The sequence below is a fragment of the Toxorhynchites rutilus genome, chromosome 3 (genome assembly GCF_029784135.1).
Source record: "Toxorhynchites rutilus septentrionalis strain SRP chromosome 3, ASM2978413v1, whole genome shotgun sequence".
NCBI lineage: Eukaryota > Metazoa > Arthropoda > Insecta > Diptera > Culicidae > Toxorhynchites > Toxorhynchites rutilus.
The window spans coordinates 58,135,716-58,154,331 of NC_073746.1; the positions used below are offsets into that span (position 1 = coordinate 58,135,716).

The 18,616-nt window shown below is 37.9% G+C and overlaps 1 protein-coding gene across 4 annotated transcripts in view; it reads right to left on the bottom strand.

Moving 5' to 3' along the window:
- Positions 1-1,079: 1,079 nt before the first annotated feature.
- LOC129777150 (ubiquitin-conjugating enzyme E2Q-like protein 1) overlaps positions 1,080-18,616 on the bottom strand; it is a 173,279-nt gene continuing 155,742 nt past the window's right edge. Inside the window, exons 2-6 of one of the 4 annotated variants that reach the window (XM_055783233.1) lie at positions 10,606-11,491; positions 10,211-10,530; positions 2,509-2,650; positions 2,081-2,430; positions 1,080-2,022 (exon numbers count right to left, since the gene is read on the bottom strand). In XM_055783233.1, coding sequence (XP_055639208.1) covers positions 1,938-2,022; positions 2,081-2,430; positions 2,509-2,650; positions 10,211-10,500 — 867 coding nt within the window. In that variant the 5' untranslated portion in view covers positions 10,501-10,530; positions 10,606-11,491 and the 3' untranslated portion in view covers positions 1,080-1,937. Of the gene's footprint in view, positions 2,023-2,076; positions 2,431-2,508; positions 2,651-10,210; positions 11,492-18,616 lie in introns of all 4 variants that reach the window. The other 3 variants (XM_055783235.1, XM_055783234.1, XM_055783232.1) reach the window with 3 other exon arrangements.

An 18,616-nucleotide genomic window follows, 5' to 3' on the forward strand; every position in this document is an offset into this window, starting at 1 on the left:
TTTGCGGCGTTTTAGACGGTTAAGTTCCTGATTTCCCCATACAGGTTTAGGGCGTGGACGAACCCGAGGGACATGTCGTAAGATTAATTCTTAAATCATAACGGTGAAGTTATCAACTACATCATCAGCATCAGAACACCTCGTCAAAAATGACCAATCAGCGTTGTTAAGTTCAGTATTAACCCATTAACGACCAAGCTGTAAAAATTATTTTTTTAACGTACACCATTGGTGTAATTTTGATTATTGGCGTTACAGAAACCCAAATCTTCAAGAATTATTTTTTTCCATCCTTCCGTTTTCCGGAAAATGACAAAAAACCGAAAAATCGCCAAACAAAAACATTGGCTAAAACCTACATTTATGATCCTGTAGGAGGTTCAATCCAATGGTTTTTTTTATACAAAAAAAAGTTATACAAAATTGAATGAAATTGACGGTGAGTGATAGCTAATAAATTGAGCTATCATTTTATGCCAAAACCTTACCATTCGTTTGGTATGGTATGTAACTCGCAAAAATCCATTCTGGGCAAAAATAGTTATTAACGTTAACTTTATTTCATGAAAACGTGACCTGTTTTCTGATTTGACACCCTTAATGAAAGACATAGTTCTACGTCAAAAAAGCTCTTGAACTTTTTCACAACAACGAATACGCACTGTAGAATGAAGGTTTCCTTGATGGTGTCTACTGTAGAATGAAGGTTTCCTTGATGGTGTAGTTTCGAACTTTCCAGTTATTTTAGGTAAGTGAATCGTCATCCCCAAAATCCCCATCCCCCGACCCATCTTCGAAAGTGGTGGCATCTCGCAAGTTGTGTTCCACCGATTACCCGGTTAGTTTGATACACATTTTTATCGCTATTCATTGTCCATTTATATAATGCAAGCGTTTGAATTAAATCCATTCGGTTCGCACTTTAGTCAGGTTCCACGGATGGTCGGAATAAGTAAAATTTTGTTCATGTTCAAAAAGTCATAACTCTTCGAATAGTAGACTCATTCAGTTGCAGCTAGCTGGAAATTTGTGAACTTTAGCTAACACTTATGAAATGTCATCCAAAGAATATGCCACCATTTCATGTTTCGGATATTTTTTTTTTACTCTATTCCACCTCTTAGCACATATAAGTTTCCTCCGTTTACTCCCGTCTGACAGGATCAACAAGCATTTGGACATTTTTCCTTGGCAACAACGGCCAGTACCAACATTGAATTACATTCTTGTTTGTTTGTATAGATTTTGTTGTAATTTTTTTACATCGTGATTCATATATATATTTCAAAAACGTAGCTTTTTCAATAATGATGAACGATAAAATGAGAAGCATATATTCTATTCGATAATGCAACGATCAGTGAGATTACTTTTCCGTAGTTCGTGGTTGACGACGCGTTGAAGATTACACTAGAGTCAACCATGTAACTAGCTAATAACCACGAAGAAGAAAATGTATGCATCTGTGTGCGACAACCGATGAAACATATACGAATATTAAAGATTAAAGTATCAAACTTCCTTAGTGCTAACTTGTTAGGTTTCGCATAGTTCTAAACATCACAAAAAATTCTAAATCTTTGCACGATTCTCGTCTTCTGCTTTAGACTTATTGACGACGTGGAATTTTGAACTGTTTTGAGTTGGGTTTCGTTTATGGTCGATACGTTACAGCGAGATCATTGTTTTCATTGCTTCTGGTGTGAGCTTTTCTAAATCCACCAAGTCGAAGCTTCGAACAAAACCCTTCAAATATTTTGCTAACAATCGTCAAATAAGAATGGCGAGTTTTGAGTACTTATATCACTATGGTGTAATATTCTCCTAATTTATAGATCTGTTTTCCGGTTTGTATTTTGAGCTCTTTGTTCTATTCTATTCTTCCTGTTATTATTGATTCGATTGAGCTAATCACGTCGTAAATTGAGCACATCAGATTAACCATCATTCATGGCGGGCGTTACCCAGCCATATTTTTCGTGCGTTTTGACTAGTGACCGGAAGGCTTCCTCAGCCGTTCTCCTGCAATGATAAAATAGTAAATTTCACATTCACAACACACCGGGAGTCGCGTACCAACCTGCTGAATTCTTTGGAGGATTTTGGCTTTCTCGAAACTCTACCCTGGCCTTTGACGAGACTGGCGGCGAACTGCATCAGCACGGCTTCCACGGTGTAGGCACTGGCCCACCCCCGTGGCGTTAGCAGCTCCATACAAATAGCGCCACCCTCCATCACGAAGCCTTTCTCGATGCGAGGCTCGACCACACGCATAAATGGGGGCGCAAAGGGGAAATTGTCCGGAAACACCAAATGCAGCAGGATGTAGGGAATGTTCAGTTCGGCTAAGTCTTCCGCCAGTGGTGAATCCGGATCCACTCGGTACAGCCGAGCGTGCCACTCGTACAGGTTGTCGTTTAAAAGTTCCACCTACGATTGGACGGGGGAAAATTAAGAGGCATATAGTCGCATGGAGTTTGAATTTGAAGAAGAGAGGGGTTGTCCTACCGTGAAGTATGGTTCGGGACGCGAATGTTGTATCCGTTGAATCTCCTTAAGTTCTTTCATCAGTCGTCTGGATCGGATTGTGGTATCCAGTGGTTTGGGTGTAGGGACGCTCACCACACTATTGCTGGTGGGTGCCACAACACTGCAGGAAAAAGGAGAGATTTGTTATTGCAAGGTGGTGCTTTCCCGGAGCAAGTTATAGTTCGTGTTTAGGAAGAATTCAATGGCAGTCTCTAGTCGTTATCAAACCAATAGGTACAAAATGTATAACATTAGGTTATTGGATAAAACGGTTGTACTGTAAATATTCATTAATAAATCTTATTTAAATTGAAGTTGTACATAGCAATCTTCTACACGAACATTTGATTAGTAAACTAGTCATTGTAGTCAAAATGTTGCAATCTTCAAAAAGTTCACATACAACAACGAAAAACATCCACCCGAATTCATGACTTTTTCATAGTTGAATTATTAGAAATTTGTGGATGATAATTAAGGTAACCTCTTGAATGGAAGTTCATATCAACCGTTATTGACCAGCATTGAATAATTCCAATTTGATTCGAAATTTTTCGAGAAAATTTCACAATATCTTGCGAATTCGGTAATTTTGGGTTAAAACAGGCCCTTCATGGAAAAAAATCCACTGGAAAATTTCACAATATCTTGTATCAAAACAGAAAATAGTCTTAAATGAAAATGTCTTAATGAATAATGTGTAATCATCCCTTGCTATTGGTGTTACCTTATGTCAATACCATTTGTAAGCGCCATTTACGTTCGATTCAATTAGTGCTTCAGTTGTTTCTCGTTGAAAAGAGTATTGGAACTTGAAAAAATCATGGCTGGTAAACAAATTTCAATCCTCATCTGAAATTTGGTAGTAAAAGATTGTAAGGAAAATCTATCGCAACGGAAAATTGCTGTAAAATATAGTATCAGTCGTTGTACAGGAAACTTGAGCAAAGTATCAGAAGTCTGAGTCCGTGGCTGACAGATCGGGCAGAGGTGGTGTATGTAAAACAGACTATTATTGCAAGGGTCACGATTTCAGAGCGTGATTCGTTTCCTAGCGATAGAGCGTGTGGTTAGACTGCGCTTTATCATAAACGAACGGAAAAATGAGCAGGCAGCATCGGCTGACTCATCGCACCATATGCGATGAGTGCAACAAAGTTTAGGCATCACGGAACTTGTCTCCGTTGCAATGACGAAGGACGGGAGAAATCCCAAATAGCTCGCTAAGCAATAAAAACCTCCTGGCGTTAGCTAAGGCCTCACCAGTAAGGTGATATAGAGAAAATCTTGTCTAAAAAGAACAAACTTGAAATGAATGAAACACTCTCAATCCGCTCGTGAACTACCATACATCAGTTCCAAACATGGAAAAGCACGGCTAGAGTTCGCAATCATTCTGGAAACGTGTTTGTGGAATGACAAATCGAAGTTAGAGATCTTTAATCAAAAAATGACGAGAGTTTGAAGAAAAACAGGTGAAACGCTACAAGATCGTCGTCTACAGCCTACGATAAAGCACGGTGGTGGAAACATTATGGTCTGGGGCTGCTTTGCCCTGTCTGAAATAGAAAACTTGGTTCAAATCTACGGCATAATGTCAGCTGACGCCTACATTGACAACATCAATGAAAATCTTCGTGAATCCTTCGTTTTCCTTCAGGACAATGATCCTAAACATACTGCCAAAAAACGAAGGCTTTTATCAAGTGTCAGTAAAGTCACACTCTCCTCGGCGAACAATGGTCACGACGGTGGAAAGAAGTCAGAATTGACACTCTCACCACGCTCTTTGCAGCGAATTGTAAGAAGAATTAGTTGAAACGTTTGTCTCTCTCCGCTTTAATGGGGATGGGGAAAAAAATTTTATTTTAAAGATATTAAATCGTTCTTAAATTCGTTATATTCTTCATATAATACTTTACAAAATAGTAAATTTCTGTAGATTTTTAAATATTGTAAACATTTGTAAATAAAACTAATATATGGTGTTCTAATTTCAAATACTACTGTCGAAAGGGGCCGTCCACATACCACGTGGACAGAAACGGTAAGATTTAGGAATCCCCTTCCACCTACGTGGGCAAGCGTAGATATTGACTATAATTCTATAATTCGTGAAAATTCTTTAATTTTTTTGGAAAAAAAATATATACAGCCATTCCATGTCGAACCGACATAGTGGTTCTCCGGAGGCGATCTGGCGTAGTGGTAACATCCGTACCTCTCACGCAGAGTTCACGAGTTAAATTCTCACTCCCGACATTCTTCCAAAAATGGAAGTAAAAGTGACGAACCAGCCGAAATGTGTTGAAAGTCACGCATAGTTTATCGCAAAACATTTTACCAGCATTTTTAATTTTTTTCATTAGGGTGACCATTTCCATTTTAGGGTTGTCCGAAAAAATCAACTTTTTCCTCTTTTTTCCAAAAATGCCTTTTTTAAAAAAAAATCATAACTTTTGAATTACTAGACCGATTTAGATGATCGACATACAAGATATTTTTTAAAAAAAGTCCTTCTTAGAAAAAAGAAGAAAAATTTGATTTTTTGGACAACCCTAAAATAGAAAAGGCCACCCTAATAAATTAAATAATTAACACGGTACCCGCGTAAAAAAATACCAGTGCAATATCACATCTCTCCCTCGGCTCACATTACTCTCTTATACTCCCTCAGATCATATTACAGTAATTAGTGCTTTCAGCGGAGCTTAGCGCTTCTGAAGGAAATTAGTGTCGCACCTTATCATGATTTCTACGTGGATTTTAGGTGTTGGGTAACGGGGAGCTCACTGGGCGGTACAACGGGACGGGGTTTTTACGGGCAGCTATTCGTGAATGTCTTTCCCTGTCTACTTTGCTCTGGACGGTCCAACAGTGGTACTGTACGTGCATCGGCAGTAGAGTGTACAAATCACAAGGGAATCTTCTAGCAACAACAGATGACCTCATTCGTGAGGAAAATCGAATTAGAGCTACCAATAAAAAACAACGCGTTTCCGGAATCGAGCAACACTCAACTTTTTACTTCCGTTCTACTTAAGGATAGTCCCATTTGATATCTATCATTAGGTGACATGGTTTTTTTACGCGGATTTTCCAATTGACACGGTTTTTTTTACGAGGTACGTATCCCCTGCGTAAAAAAAACCTGGGTGTATCGGTCTGGCATGGAATGGCTGTATTTTTGTGTTACACCGAAATGTTATATATTTAAAAAATAAAGCATGCAATCGGCACCGAGATCTAGTGATCTAGATCTGTCCATGGCGACCTTACTCACTGTGAAATATTGGGCCTGATCACGAATGCCACTTCACGGTGGAAACGAAATGAAGTGCATATAACCTTGCATACAAAGCATTTCGTTTTCACCGTGAAGTGACGTTCGTGATCAGACCCATTATCATTCATAGAAAGAACCGATTAAACTTTACTCTCGAATATCGATTTAGTTTCTATCGAGGCAACGTAACATTTGCAGTATCGTTAATCTATTTTTATTCTGATTAGAATCTTAAATTAGATTACTTTTGAGCGACGGCGAAGCTCATGAAGACAACGAAGTTGTAGATAAGAAGTCCCTTGAAGTAATTTTGAAACATGTTGAAGAAAATGAATGAATAATCAGTACAAAAAATGAAATGTATTAGGACATATTCGCTCGTAGTTAAGTAGCCTTCAGGACTGGACAATCGTTATTAAAAAGGTATGTCTTGACAAATCGATTTTCTGAACGGTGTAAGTCTTTTTTCTAAATTTGTACTTATTATAGCATATGAGCGTCGTCTTTTTCCTGAACAGGGAATAAAAATTACATATTTATCAAAAGCATTTTTTTTGTTTCTCAGTATGAGGGCCATTTAAAAAAAATACAATTTAGGAAAAATCATTTTCCAGGGCATTTATTTTGCACTGTCATGAAATCATTTGATCAAATAAACTATTCGAAAAAGAATTATTAGAAACTTAGCAACTGGTATCTGCACAGAATTTAGCTGACAATGATCCCATAAAATCTAACTGTGTCATACGTCTGGAATTTAGTCGAAACCGATTTTCGATTCTAGTTCTAGAAAGCAACCTTTCGACTGAAACTGATGTCATGCCATCCGGCAAAGATATTCTCGAGCTTTCGGGTATACTCTAGGATACAGTTGTTTGACTGGTTTCTGTGGGTAGGAACATTGAATCAATGTTCTGAACTCATACACATTCAGTAATATTATTCCAAAAAATAAATCCCTACATCACTTTTCTCAGATTTTTTAACATTGGAATTATCTTCCCTGAGTGAGAGGACGTTTCCCCTTTCAGTTCAGTGATCCTATGGGCCAGTATGAGTTGCAGTAGATCACTCAGTAGCTGCTGCTAGTTCTGATCCTTTTAGTATTTCTAAATCGTACAGAAATTCACATTTTCACGTGGTATGTGGACAGTCCCAAGCATATAAATATATTTCCACGTGCTGTATCAAGATAATTCGAAAAATCATTTGGCATCCATGTTGATGGTTGGTAATAATGGTTTTTCAGGTATAATAAACAAACTTTAAAAATAAAAATTATGATATTAGTTGTTTGTATCCAATATGTGTTGTGCGTACTTGTGCGTATATGTGTTTGTGTGTGCGTTCTTTTTAGAGCAGATACTAGAGAGTAGAGAGTAGGGAGTAGATAGTAGAAAGTAGAGAGTAGTAAGTAAATAGTATAGGGAGTAGAGAGTAAAGTGCAGAGAGTAGAGAGTAGAGAGTAGAGAGTAGAGAGTAGAGAGTAGAGAGTAGAGAGTAGAGAGTAGAGAGTAGAGAGTAGAGAGTAGAGAGTAGAGAGTAGAGAGTAGAGAGTAGAGAGTAGAGAGTAGAGAGTAGAGAGTAGAGAGTAGAGAGTAGAGAGTAGAGAGTAGAGAGTAGAGAGTAGAGAGTAGAGAGTAGAGAGTAGAGAGTAGAGAGTAGAGAGTAGAGAGTAGAGAGTAGAGAGTAGAGAGTAGAGAGTTGAGAGAGTAGAGAGTAAAGAGCAGAGAGTAGAGAGTAGATAGTAGAGAGAAGAGAGTAGAGAGTAGAGAGTAGAGAGTGTGTCGTGACGAGGGCACCTGGAACGCAGTAAACAGTGCAATCGTACATATCATGTCCGAGCTACAGCGGAAGTGGAGGACCGACCAGCGTGCGGATAACGCCTGACCATAAGAGATGAACAACTGCGAGGGCTGTAGCAACGGATAGTACCCCCCGAGAGCCGCCGTGACGGAGTGCGCGTCATGTTGGAGGGCACTACCTAATCGGCGCTCCGCTGGGAACACACGCAGACGCGCACGGTCTTACACACAAGGCACACGCAGCTGCATACAATCTCTCACACAAAAAAAAACACATCGCAGCTGCTGACTGTAAAAAAGGAGCGCTTGAAGGAGAACAATATCTATCTCGGTCTAGGCCGTGTATGTAGCAAGGTATGCGGAAAGCTTATTTGTCTTTTGTTTTGGTCGGTATGATTCTTATATTGCTGTACCATGTATATTATACAAATGCTTACCAGTATTTGTGGGTCATGACATATTCTGTTATGTTATGTCTCATTTAATGTCATAAATCGGAATGACACAACATGAGCTAAAAATCAATTTTGGGTGTAGGATAACTTCCGACAGTTTTCAATCAGCAGCTGGTGCGACATCTCTCCGACCTAGAGAGGAAATTCTTTGCGAAGTCCTTGGCGGAAGTCAGAAAATTGACATTCAAACTGGCCGACAAAACTTAAGCGTTCGTTTAATAAATCAACTCAGATGGCTGGAAAACCCTGGCTTAGCGGGTTTTAAAACGTAATCCAAATCTGTCATTCCGGATACCGGAAGCTATTTTAGGCCGTTTTTTCGACTCTTTCCTATTTTTTTCGAGTATGTCTGGCATACATTAACTTTGCAAAATTTCTGCCTCAAAAACCATTTTTATTATGAAAAGAGACCTAGACTATCGATTCGTGGTTAGATAACTATATATTTTTGTGAAATTCATGGATATAAACACTTTTCACTTTCACTTTCCTTTTGTTTTCCTTCTTTGCAATGGGACAGTTCGCCGTTTCGGTTACGCGTGTTGTGCTTTTAGTTGCATGTCAAAACTTGTTGCTATTAGAAATCATGTCATGCGCAACATAAAGCATTTGATGGAAGGATGGGAATGATTCAAGAAGTGGATAATTTAGGCGCACATATGCTTTTTTCACAATGAATTGCTTATAAAACATCGAAAAAAAACAAAATGAACGATAACTTCTTTAAATATGCTGCTTTGTATATTACCGCACAAAAACAAATCGCACAAGAATAGAAAATCGCAAAAAAAAATGGCACTAAAAAGATCGCACAAAAAAAAAGGTTTGCCTGTGCACTGTTTCATGGTATTTAAGTTTGACATGCAATCAGGGTTGATAACTATAATTTTCATAATTGGAATTGGGTTGTCCGGAAAGTTCGTGCCATTTTTTTGGAAAACAAAAGCGTGATTTTCTTTGACAGACATACATGCATTCAATTTTTCTATGCAAAGTTTGTTCGACAATCTTTCGTCATCTTTTTTTCCATCTTTGAAACGATGTCTGTCTTAAACTGTCAGTCTTGAAATAGATCTCTAGAGCGCGAGAAAAAAGATCTCCCAACACTAGCCTCAATATTCATTTATTAATTCAGATTGACGGCATTGAACTTTCTGTTCTGTCATTTTGAAGCGAAAATCATAATGAATTTCTCAAGTGGAATAAACGTACTTTTGACATAAAAATTATGAATGAAATTTTATTGTTCCCTATCGGATATGTATTCTACGTTATAGAGGGATACGTTTTTTCGAATATTGTAAAAAGTATTACACAAAAAACTGTATCTGATGATGATTTTATATTATGATGATGATTTTTGTGGAAATGTCATTAAATATACAGATAAATGGTTAAGTAGGAGTCACGACTACATGCCTTTAAACATTAAAAAAACAAGTAATTACTGCATTCAAAATATAACGGTTTGAAACTGCATAGCGTGCTAATCTGATGAAGTATTTTTATTTCACACTAACTTCAAGCTTGTATAAATGTCGATAATGCACCTCCGATAACGTGAACCGTTTCGGAGTTTCGCACAGCTTCATATTTCGGACACTCTATAATAATAACTTGAAATTAAGGCATTTCTGCATGTAATTGTGTTGACAATGATTCGCTCAGAATTATGGGAAATGGAAATACTTTCAATTTAATAATTTAAACCGTGTTCGGATCCGGGAATCGTATTGTATAACATTACAAACAAATCTTAAAGAATTTACGATTCGATTGGTATGCACATAATTAGAATTCAATCGCACCGAAAATAGTAACTTCATTTCATAAAAACGATACCTCTTTTCTGATTTGGCACCCCCACTGAAAAAAGTAGTCCTACATCAAAAAGGTTTACCCCAAACAATTAAGTAGTTTTATTTTTGCATGTACTTTTAAAAAGACCCTCGTACTTTAAATATATTGTTCCGTTGAAATTCACTATTTTTGATTGTCATATTGTGCTCTCTAAACTAGTGAGTGCTTTCCTGTTGGATAAAATGAATTGCGGGAGTGTGTTCGATGATCCGATACTGCTTGACTCTACTCTGGAATTACGTTGACAAATTAAAAATCAATACACTCATACTCACCATCGCAACCTCCGCATGGGACTGTCGGTGTTTGCTTTGCTGGTGCTACTGCTATTGTTACTGCTACTGCTGCTTCCGCTGGGGACAATTGCTGCGGCCACTGCCAGCGTCGCCGGATGCGTGGGATGAAGCATCGGGTGTCCCTCGGCGGCCGGCCCGACCTGATGATCTGTCCCTCCGCTGGCCCCATGTTGCTGATCCCGATCCTTTTGGGTTTTCTCTTTTTTGTCCGGACTCTTGAAAAACTTCCTTATGGCGGCCGTCACCTTATCCTTCGACCGGGAGGACATTTTCTTCTCACCCCCTGCTGCTGATGCCTCCTACGATAGAGATGGATGGATGGATTGATGACCTCTACTTTTTTCTTCGGCACGAGCTTAACTAATCTTACGCACGTCGGATTGGTCCAGGCTTTCCGAAAATAAATGGGTGGCTGTCTATTGGAGCGTTTCGTAAATAAATTGATGCTGATAGCATCCACCTAAACAAATTCGTTTATCTTTTTCCGACGCCCGAATTTTTTCCGTCTATTTTTATCGATGCTCCGCCGGTAGACTGCTTCTTGTGGCTCTGCGAATATGTCAGCGAAAATCATCTGCCGATTGGATTTCGAGACTTTTCCTGTGGTTCACGGGAAGTGTTTATTGGTTTCTCATCGATTATGTCTTGTCCTTTTCGCACTCGGAATCGGATCCGGTTGACGTTTTTCTACGTTGCTACGTCCGTTTAAACACACATATAAATTTGTGCCTCGTCGCTGATTGGACGCGAGATAATAAGTTCATCGAGTGATTACCCGTGCTCAGGAGTTTGATGGGGTCCGTTCCCTCGGAGCGAAGGCAATCAATAGCACAACTGGATTTGTTGCTCCACGTTGCTCGGACGCAACTTTTGTTGGTCCATCAGAGCCTTTAAATTCCAACAGACTCGGAATCAGTTGTCATGCATACGACAGTCGAGGAAAACTTTGTTACAGTTGAAACTTTTTTTTTCTGTCTCTCTCATTATTCCAATATAACCAGCTTAGTTGCTTTTTTAACTCTCCACTTTGTCAGTCAGTTTCCGGTGAGCAGTGGCGGATCTTGATGAAGGTGGGTGAGAAACAAAAGTACAAATCAACTTTTCTTCCCGTATTTTGGTGGACTATAAAGTTTTGCTTGTTTATTTTCTGTTTTTTTCTCATTCGGTCTTATTTCGTGTGGACTGTGGCGCTTTCGCTGGCAGCTTGGCGTGTTCACGGAAACGGAAGTGCGCTCATGTTGACAGCGGGTATCGCTGCTGCTGTGGAAGAAAAAGAGAGGGGATATTTAAATAAAGTTGTTTGGACAGTGAAAAAATGGCAGCAGTAGCAGCAGCAGCAGCTGCTGCTGCCACCAGAAGGATATTTGACGCAAGTCAAATAAAGATCTACGGTGTCACCACGGGCGCTTAAATTATATTAATATTTGTCAAAAGTTGTTTGGATAAATCTTTGCGGTTTCTTCCTTCTTCGGGTGTGGGACGTAGAATCACAGAGGCATTTTGATGGCAGTATTCCAAATGCTATTATTTGGAAAATAGATCTCAATTCATTTCTTAATTCTTGATTTAAGAGATGGAATGGTTTGTACCTAGGAGCATGGCCAGATGTTTGAGGTTGGACTGTGATTGTTCGAAATAATTCTGAATTCTGAATTTAGTTTTTTTGACGTAGGACTTCGTCTTTCATTAATGGTGCCAAATCAGAAAACAGGTCACGTTTTCATGAAATAAAGTTAACGTTTATAAATATTTTTGCTGCGAATGGATTTTAACGATTTACAATCGGAAATTTTCTAAGAATTGTTTGATATGATATACATTACAATGCCATAGTCTGTATATGGTTTAAATTGATGAAAAATTGGAAGTATTCCAATTTCCAACATTTGTTCTGTCCATTTGTGTGATTTCCCGAGCAGAGCTGTCAATAACGGGCAATTATGCAGCGGCTAGAATAGAAACAACGACGGGGGTAGCGAAAAAAGGATATTTGTGCGTGGAGGCGATCTGGCGTAGTGGTAACATCTATGCCTCTCACGCTAAAGGTCGCGAGTTCAATTCTCACTCCCGACATTCTTCCAAAAATGGAAGTAAAAGTGACGAACCAATCAAATGAGTCGAAAATCACTATAATACAGATATAAAAAAAGGATATTTGTGAAGTAAACTTCGCCCTTGCATAGTAAGTAAGCTGCCGCTAGCGTATAAGTATTGTATCCCATCTGAGGAAAATTCTTATCATTCTTCGCGAGGACACTGACTGGACAACACCGTTGCTGGGCGAGCTGGACGGTGAGGAATCGAGGTCCTTTCTCAAGGCAATGAAGGTGAACGAGTAGGAAAGTTTCCCAAGAGTCTTTTTGAAGACTAGAGACGAATGAACTGAAAAGTTTAAAGTCTCTTTAATTCAATAAAGAAAAAAAAGAATGAAAATACTCAGAATCTTTCTGTGCCCGAAACAACAAAGGTCGCTTATTCGGCTCGTTTTGTGTTCTATGTTTCCCCTCGAGCTGTGAACGCTAGCGAATATTTCACTTGAAGTGCATCTGGCATTGCAATTAACACAACCATCCGAGCCATGGCAAAGCAGGCGAAAAAAGAAAGAGAAGAGCGCAAATGATTATAGGTCGCTTCTAGCCAACAGTGTTTGGCGTTGTGTGTGTTGCTTGTTCATTTCCTGTACATGTGAATAGCACACCTTCGATACTTGTAGTTGCCATTCGTATTTGCTCTCGTGCGTATCAGCTCTGTTCTGATGCAACAAACTTCTAGCTTTGTTGATGGTTATGATCGAGAATTGAGAAACGATTTTTCATAAACGGTCATTCTCGCGATGTTTCATTTTTATCGCTGCAACTGTGTGCATCTGTTAGTTGCGTGTTTGATGCTTGTTGAATGGCGATGCACGGAAGATGCCTCTAGTAAAATACTCAGTACAATGCACGCACTGATAAAAAGAAAAAAATTGCAACATATGAGCAATTAGTGTATTGTTCTCGCAAAGGCAAGAAAGAATCGTTGCTTCTCGAAATGATTCTACAAAACCATGCAAGCCATTAAACCTTTTCAGGGTCCCGGAACTTTTTACCAAAGAGTTATTTATGAAATTTCGACGTATTCGCAAATGATATCCGAAATGATAAACCAGCAAATTAAAAAAAAAAAAGATTGCGTAGTCTTGCGTCCTAAGCGGTCGTGTCTCGGATACAACCCCTAGATTTTTTTATTTTTCAAATCGATTTGGCAGACGTGGCTCCCAAGTACCTTCAGCAACGAAATTTTGTTGTTAATGACATTCGTTAATTGTAGCGCTATGAGCAGAGATACAAGATTTCACGTAATAAGCGTTTTAAAACATGAACAGAATTTTTAATTAAAGTGAGTTACCCCAGTATAAAAATAAAGGACGCAGTCCTATGTCAAAACGGTTGTCATTGGAATCTTTAAATCACTACTAATATTGTAATATTGTTGTCATTATTTTAGATTAAATTATATACTTTTTTTATACTTTATAAACGTTCGTGGATTTGGTGTCATTTTACAGAGTGTCTCACAGTGAAAGTGATACACTTCATTTATGCCATAAAAGAAAAACATATTTTCCACACACATTCATTGCCTCCCCCATGCACATTCTTACCCCCCCTACTAACAACTATCCCTTCCTTGATAATCGCTTGGGAACTACGCTACAGAGGCGATCCTTCTGGCCTTCGGGCGGCAAATATCATACTAAAATTCCTTCCCTTCCTCTGGTGACTGTAAAGACGTGGCCGGCGTCATTATTGATTATTTAGACTCGATTCACCGAAATTCGCACAATGAGAATGATTTGCTACTCCCAAGCGTCATTCGGAGTGTTCTTTGTCCCATTTGTATTTGATTACGGCCCGCAAACGCTTTTCAAAATTATCACAAGCCGCACGCACGACTTCGATCAGCATTTCATCCTGGATATTCACCAAACGGTTCTCAAAAGTGTCGAAAGTCATATGTTTTACTTCACCCAGTTTTTCTAGCATGTATCCTCAAATGCTAAAGTCCACTGGATTCAAATCGGGAGAGGATGCGGGCCATTGAGAGGTGCTGATAAAATACGGTAATTTCCTTTGCACCACTTCTGAACAACCATATGTCTTATGCGCTGACGCTGAATCTCGTTGAAACTTTTTTTTCTAAATAATTCCTTGGCACAAGGCAGCAAATGGTTTTTGATGATGTGTTACAGATAGTACTCTTTGTTGATTTTTAATTGTTCAGAAATCTATTATTTTAACCCTATTGAAACTCAAAATGGTGGCCCTGAAAAGAGCTGTTTGTTATATGTACTGATATCCCTCAAACTGGTTGTAACAATTGTAGTGGTAAGATGTATCATCCGGAACTTCATTGTCCAGAATGCTCGAATTTCCCGACTGAGAATCCAGATGTAGCCCATCATTCGGTCAGCAGCTTTAGACATCAATGAAATCGTTTCTCCTAGCTTCCGTTTTCTTTACCGCTTAACACGTTCTGCAACAGTTAGTGCAGGCCAAAAAATGGGTGGGTCAGGCTTAGTCATCATTTGTTTGTATTTATTAAATTATTGATTCAATGAAACAATTTTCGAATTCAATTGAATTAAACATATTTGCTGTACGTAGTGATCCCCGATAATCGTTCGATTAATCGATTAATCGAATACTTCCTACAGAAATCGATTATTAATCGTAGCGAACGAATAATTTACGTCGATTAATTGATCCTAACCCAGGAAAAAAAAAACTACGGCCGCTGCAGTTTTATTTTTCTTTAAGTTATTTTGATTATTTTGAATTTACCACACTACATCATCTCACCTCGTAAACACTTTGGTGTTTGTCTTCAAAAACAATTTTCGTATTTTTCCACTACATGCAAAAAATATGTTTTTCATTTAAATAGAATACCAATTTGATATGGAGAAGTTTATTTTCATTCATAATTTTAATTTAAAAAACGTGTTCCGCTTGGAAATTAATTATTATCTTTATTATTATTATATTTGCTCGATTCGCGTTGACATCATAGAGCTTCGTTCACGAGTTTAGGGGAGCTTGAAAGATTGATTTTCAGGTGGAATGAACACTTTTTTAATTTCAGATTAGAAAGCCATCTGAAATTAAAAAAGCAAATGAGAAATATTAACCTTACTAATTTTTTCTCTCAGTGTGGCGATTAATCGATTATTTGGGACGATTAATCGTATCGAATAACAAACTATTGAAAAGTATTCGATTAGTTGATGAACGATTTATTTCAAAAATCGGGGATCACTAGCTGTGTGTACAGATTTTGAACAAAGGCCATGTAAGGTTCGGGTTGCATACAACATTCACGGGAATCAAACCGAAAGAAAGAATGCATAATATATGAATATACTTTGCATTCGCTCGCAAAACATACCTTTTTTATTCGTTCAATTTTTACTTGTTTTGTAATTTCCGCTGTTAATGTCTCATGCGGAAAAATTGCTGGAGAAATTTTCCGTCTGATGGTATATATGTTGACGTTGTCCTACGTCAAAAAAAAAAGATCAATATGCAAATAATCCTGATAATAAATTAAAATCAGTTGAACACACCCCGACAAATAAGCTCATTTGTCAAAGAAAGAATGATTTTCTGTGATTATTGAATTAGGATATCTACGTTAGTGAGATCCAAGCCGTCTGGAGTGGCGGCCCCTCGGAAGCAAATCTGTGTTCCTCCGATTGTCCAATTAGTTTGAAACATAGGAGTCGATCCTTTAGTAAAATCCAATCGAACGTTAGCAAGCGTCGGATGGTAATTTAAATTTTAAATTGAAATATAAATGATATATCTTAAAGCAAAAATTAACCGAACAAAGGTAATGCACCAGCCAAACGTACGCCGTCCGATGCTCGTTAAAGCTCTGTCGAACCTAACCAAAGGATCATTTCCTATGTTTGAAACTAACCGGGCAATCCGAGAAACACAGGTTAGCTTGCGAGAGGCCGCCGATTCAGACGGTGAGTCGACGACCGAATCGGATTGCGTTCCCTCGGCGGCTTTGGGCCACTTCGGTTCCTTATCCTCGTTAGATGAGAACTTCGAACATTGACCTCTGAATAAATTTCATTATGAAACAATAAATTCATGAGAAAAATTGCGCTGCGGTGGCGTTAATACATAAATACCATTTTCTTTCTTACCAATTCTTTTCGCATTTCAAGACATTTATGCATTCATTTTATATGTCAAAATAATCCGCTTAATTTTCCTAATATTCCATAGCCCGTGTTCTTTACTAAATGATCTCTAAGTATTCAAGAGCAAAAGAAGACGACATGTTAACCGTGCCTACACTTATTTCTTAAAATGACACAGCGAAGTCTCCAGCATCATTCAGCCTGTCCATGTCAAACCGATAAAGTGGTTCTCAGATTTTCGTTAAAAGTGGCAATTTGGTCTTTATCACATATGGTTTTGTGACCCGTATTTTTCTATTTTTTTTTCTTATAGTACCGATTTCCATTTTAGGGTGGTCCGAATTTTTTTTCCACTTTTTCCCAAGAAAATACTTTTTTCAAAAATTCATAACTTTCGAACCATTAAACCGATTTAGATGATCGATATATCGAATTGAAGCCAATGCTTTTTATTAAAAAATATTGTACATGCTAAAAAAAATTATGATTGATTGTAGTCGTTTTTTTATTGTTTTAATGGCTTTGGACTAGAGGGCGCTATATTTTTTATATTTTTTATCTTGAAAGCTGAGGATTTTCTACATAACATATCTCGATATCAGGGATAGTATTTTTTTCGTTTTTGAGATATTATTTTTCAAAGTTAACCGGTGGAAATAGGAAATAGGAAATAGGAAATAGGAAATAGGAAATAGGAAATAGGAAATAGGAAATAGGAAATAGGAAATAGGAAATAGGAAATAGGAAATAGGAAATAGGAAATAGGAAATAGGAAATAGGAAATAGAAAATAGGAAATAGGAAATAGGAAATAGGAAATAGGAAATAGGAAATAGGAAATAGGAAATAGGAAATAGGAAATAGGAAATAGGAAATAGGAAATAGGAAATAGGAAATAGGAAATAGGAAATAGGAAATAGGAAATAGGAAATAGGAAATAGGAAATAGGAAATAGGAAATAGGAAATAGGAAATAGGAAATAGGAAATAGGAAATAGGAAATATAAAATAGGAAATAGGAAATAGGAAATGGGAATGGGAAATTGGGTATTGGATATTGGAAATTAAATAACTAGATCATCGTTCAAACTACTTTTCACAAATGCTCAACGATGTTCACGATGAATATCAGCTGCACTTTTCTTTAGAAAAAAATACAATAAAAATCCTCGCAAAGTCTGTTTTTCGGTACAAAATTCTATATTTTCAATAGTATAAATACATTGACACTTTACACTTCAATCAAATAAACTGTGCTTCAAGATTCACCAACAGTTGACTCATAATTTGCTAATCAATTTGAATATGCAGTTGTTACTTTAATAAACTGTTAAACTGCTATCATTCATACTTTCTGCACATGAATAGCCCCTCAAAAGTATATAAAATATCAGAAATAACAACAATTCTTTACTGCTATACAGGTACAACACCTTTCGTATTTCAATCCGGCTGCGACATATTACATTCCCATGAGTGAACGTTTTACAAAACGGAATCTGTCATCCAATAACTCAATTTTCCCGTTGAAACATACTGTGCTATGGATGCCAACTTTCAGATGTTTGCACATTATCACCAAGGCAGAACGAATCGATTCAGCATCCCGTCGTTTCGTCTTCTCTTCGAGCATAGGTCAAGTTTCCTTTTCGTGATTTTTTTTTCCAATCGAAATGAGGGTTGTGGAATACGTAAGCATGTCATTTATTTCTGAAAAAAGACCCCTTATTATCTGTTATTTGTATTCTCGGGTCGACGTGATAATCATTATTCCACAGCTGTGAATCGAGCGTCCAGATTGAATAATCAGGTTTTGAGTTCGTGTTAAATTTGATTGAATAACACAGTAAACACAAGCAGTACAAATTTCACTTTGTCTTGAGACACAGCAGACGCGTGGTGATTTGTTAGAATTGTATTTATGTGAAACACCGCTCGGCTCCATTAAACATATAACGGTATGTTTTATTGCATCGAGCTTGATTTTGACCATCTGTAATGATAGCCGCGAGGAAAGGTCACTTCCGTCCTCTTCCGTCGGCTCAATATGCGGATACAAACCATCCATATGTTAGCATTTTACGGCTGTTACGAACATAAATTTGCCCACGCAGCTCCCGGCATCTATTATCTGGTGTTGGTCCCAGCCTCTAACGCAGCAGCACATTTCCGAGCAGCGCTTTTCTGCCACATT